A 3,892-nucleotide genomic window follows, 5' to 3' on the forward strand; every position below is an offset into this window, starting at 1 on the left:
GTAATTATCTTTTTTTGCCATTTAATTGTAATTTTTATTCAAAAATTGCAATGCCCAAAATAATTTCAAACTTGTGTCTTAAAATTTTAAAAATAAACAGGACACTAATAATATAACCAAAAAATTCGAATCTTAAAAACTCATGAGGATAATACAAAACATAATTAAAATAATCATCGTACGAGAAGCCTGCGGTTTTTTTCAATGTTATTTTTACACCATTCTCTGTCTCTCTCTATCCTCTTTTCTCACCAAAATATTTCATCATTGATATAAATTTAATATTAATACAGTGCATCGGTCAACAAAAGAATTCCTTCTCTAAGATACATGAAAGTCCAAGCTTTGTTATGACAGAACAAATAAAACAACAATCAAATGGGTTCATGCATGCATTCCATTTCACGACGCCTGCATGCAATCATCTCCCTTATAGACATCTCCTAAGTTTTCTTTCTTAATTTTATCCATCTAAAACAGAACAATCCATCCCCAATCACTTCTCTATATCAATCACAACATGCGGCGGACTCTCGACGCCGGCGATGGGTTTCACAGCGCCGGCTTTCCGACCATGTTCCGGCCTTTGGAACTCCGCCAACCGACCGAGCTCCTCGACCGCAATAACGACCTGGTTGGCGCACCGCACCACTTCTGTTAAGAGTGAAGCGATAGTGGCTAATCTGAGAATCTCCAGCATAGTAGAATCTTCAGCGGGCACAATCGCCTTCACACTGCTGGCGGCTGCCATGGCTTTAGCCAGGTGTTGTCCGGCTGCCGACGACCACTTCATCTGCCGTATTGCAGAGGCCAGCTCAGCCAAGGCCTTCCCTGTTTCCGAGCTCATCTCGGCGCATGCAGTTTGAATCTTTTGCTTGAATTCTGGGTCTGATGCTGTTGTCTGAGAGGATTATGAGTTTGTTAGTAAAGGATGAATGGATGTTATAAAAGGAGTAAGGAGTAAGAAGCAGCTTGTTTACGTGGTGGGATTGCTGGAGAGTAGAAATGTAGGCGTTGAGGGCTTCAATGGAGCAAGCAAATTGGCGAGTGATGGCTCCGATTTTGAGGTATTGATTCCATGGATGACGGAAGCTGAAAGGACCGTGGCCGGGCTCCCATCTTGCGAAGTTTGCCTTAATTAGAATTAAGAAGACACGATTAGCTTAATGAATTATAAAGATTAGGAAGGATGTCATGGTTTTTTTTGTAATTGACGCGCAGTAGGCATAAATTATGGTTTTACTGCAAGTTAGGTGAGCAATTATTGTAATCCACGTGTTTAATTTCTTACAAGAGAATCCTCTGTGGCCTTTGAATTAAGCACGCTTTTGTAGCTTTGAAGGAAGGATTTGCCTTCCACATTTCCATTTTCCATCTTCTCCACGAAGAATTCCGCTCCCAGACCTTCAAGTTTGCATCACAGGGAAAGTTAGCTAAAGTGGAAATAATCAAATGTTTTATATATTGAACACATGCAAAGTGGTGCTATTTTATTTGGTTCATCGAATTTTTCAGTTAATGTGTCGGTATGACTAATGCTGACCTGTAAATATTTCTCATAAATCAATTTGACCCTCGAGTAAGCAAATCAAAGTTCATACATCCTAAAATTAGAAAATATATTATGTATCTTGCCCACAGCGTTTCCACAATGATGTGAATTACATAATGTTCCACAATGATGTGAATTACATAATGTAAGTCAATAATCGCGTGGTATAATTCATGTCGTTTTTGTTGAATGTTTGTACACAATATCTTTTTGTAAAATCCAATGGGCTACTAGATTCCTTGTGAAAAGCTAGGAAAATATCATTCAAAATTTACAAGGGCCGTAAATTTAATAATTCACATGATTGTAAGAAAAAAATTTAAATCATGTATAATTGATTTGCTGGAATTTAATGGGAAAATCACCCAACCTTTTTATGCTTTGAGCAAGCCCACCATTTCCCACAATAAAACTAATTGAAACTATAATCATATATTCCATCAAGTAATGAATGACAACAATTGCTAGTTAACATTTGCAATTTAAGTAAATATGAATTAAATAATAAATTAGTTATAAATCAATAGGTCATGAATAAAATACTTCATCACCAATATATCTAAATAATCATCTTTAATCATTAACCTTTTTAATCATATCACTAATAACCATCCATATTTTAAATAAACATAACTAAAAAAATAAAAAAAATGAGATTAAGAAATACATTAGCTTCCACTTTATAAAAAAATATGATTAACAGTACAAGCTTTTTAGTCACATTAAGCAATATGAAATAATTTTTATAATGCCAAGTCTAAAAATAGGATGCTAGTTTCTCTGAAGAAATTATGCAACAACAAAACTGCGATCATTTCTAATGAGACAGCCTATTTAAGTGTTCTTACTACCCTGTCTTGGCTTCTTTTGCATGCAAGTGGGTTAATTTGCTGTGGTGCCTAAGACCCACTGCCTCAAATACCTAACAACGAATATTTTTTACAAGTGGCCACTTAGAACTCACACGTTCCAGAAGGTCCCAAATTTAAAAAGTAAGCTTAATTTTTTTTTTTCAAGTAAGGCTTACAACTGGCAAGAATATAAAATCCAATTTTATTAGCAAAACTTCTTATGTATTTTATGTCATAAACATTATTATGGACCAAACACTATATTCTTAGCTGCTTACCTTCTAAAAAGCATGCAAGCTTGTCAAGATTGGCAGCCACCAGCTTATGGAGATCTCCTCCGGCCCAAACCGGGAAGACAAAAAGGGAGGTGAAGAGGCACGTCGCTACACCAATGGCTACAGTCGACAATCGCTGGTGCGCGAGTGAAATAAGTTCTTCCACTCTGTAGCTCGATACAGACACAAGGCTGAATGTTAGTATAAATATCGTCACCCCGTAGTCATATCTCGCCTTTATCTCAGGCACAAACCGAGAGAATGTCGCCATAGTGGCACCAGAACCTCTCCGAATTTAAAAAAAAAAAAAATGCTTATAAATATCAATATATAAATGTATTGATAGATATATAGATATATAAACCTATGGTTATCATATTACTTTGTTTCCTTACCTAGCATGAATACAAATATACTCATTAGTATGGGCTCCCCTTTTGCACCGGCAAGCGAGGCCAACTGATGTGCACCCAGCCCAAGTGCTCCGGCAAGCAGTGTTGCAAATGCCCGGTTGAGGCCTTTGCTCAATGTTCCACCTGGAGTTTTAAAAACAAATTAAATCTTTTTTTTTAAGTATTTTTACTCGGATACAAATACAATTTTCTTATTATATAAAAACTAAATATGTATATTTTGTTATAAATTAAATGAAAATTGAGATAGGTGGATGAATTCATACCGACGGTGTACTCCATGACGACGACGACGGTAAGCACCGCCCACATAGTTGAAGAGCCTAGCCCATTGAAAAGAGGAGTGACATAGTAGAAGATTGAGACGAGAGTGAGAGCTATTCCTACTTTGAGGGAATGAAGAATCCTTCTTGGGTCTTCCTTTCCAATCTTCTTAATCTTCTTGCCAAGCTTTATGACCTTTCGCAATAAATTGTGGATGAGAAATGGGCACCATGGGTTGGAACCAACCTTCTCATTGGCTCCGGAAGCTTTATCCATGGCTGATTTTTGATCGGTGGAGGCGTTTTGAAGCTAAGTTTTCTGCTACTTGAGGTTGCTGTATGTAGTCAGGAGCCGGGGATGGTAACGGGGCATTATATATAGGAAAGGAGGCAGAAGCGAGGCAGGAATGTGCTGGAAAAAAGGTTGGCTTTTCGATCGACAAGGAAAGCACTATTAGAAGCTGAGGATTACTGTTTGCTTTTTTGCTTTACAATGTTTGAAATCTTGAATGTTGAATGGCTAGTGCTATTATCATAT

General features: G+C 37.2%; 1 protein-coding gene across 1 annotated transcript; it reads right to left on the reverse strand.

Annotated features, from left to right (window-relative positions):
- Positions 1–301: 301 nt before the first annotated feature.
- LOC110021665 (aluminum-activated malate transporter 1-like) lies at positions 302–3,631 on the reverse strand. The gene is made up of 6 exons (XM_020720250.1): positions 3,358–3,631; positions 3,074–3,214; positions 2,682–2,963; positions 1,292–1,404; positions 981–1,133; positions 302–901 (listed from the first exon to the last, which is right to left on the reverse strand). Exons 1-6 carry the CDS (start codon positions 3,629–3,631, stop codon positions 497–499), a joined length of 1,368 nt encoding a protein of 455 aa, XP_020575909.1. The 3' UTR covers positions 302–496.
- Between the last annotated feature and the right edge of the window lie 261 nt (positions 3,632–3,892).

Source organism: Phalaenopsis equestris, unplaced genomic scaffold, assembly GCF_001263595.1.
Source record: "Phalaenopsis equestris unplaced genomic scaffold, ASM126359v1 Scaffold000137, whole genome shotgun sequence".
Classification (NCBI taxonomy): domain Eukaryota; kingdom Viridiplantae; phylum Streptophyta; class Magnoliopsida; order Asparagales; family Orchidaceae; genus Phalaenopsis; species Phalaenopsis equestris.

What these genes read in the sequence shown, in the direction of transcription:
- LOC110021665 (XM_020720250.1), bottom strand. Translation starts at nt 3,631, where the DNA reads ATGGATAAAGCTTCCGGAGCCAATGAGAAGGTTGGTTCCAACCCATGG. An exon ending in TATATTTGTATTCATGCTAG is followed by an intron (nt 2,964 to 3,073) that starts GTAAGGAAACAA and finishes AAATTCGGAGAG; the next exon opens with GTTCTGGTGCCACTATGGCG. An exon ending in CTCTCCAGCAATCCCACCAC is followed by an intron (nt 902 to 980) that starts GTAAACAAGCTG and finishes TAATCCTCTCAG; the next exon opens with ACAACAGCATCAGACCCAGA.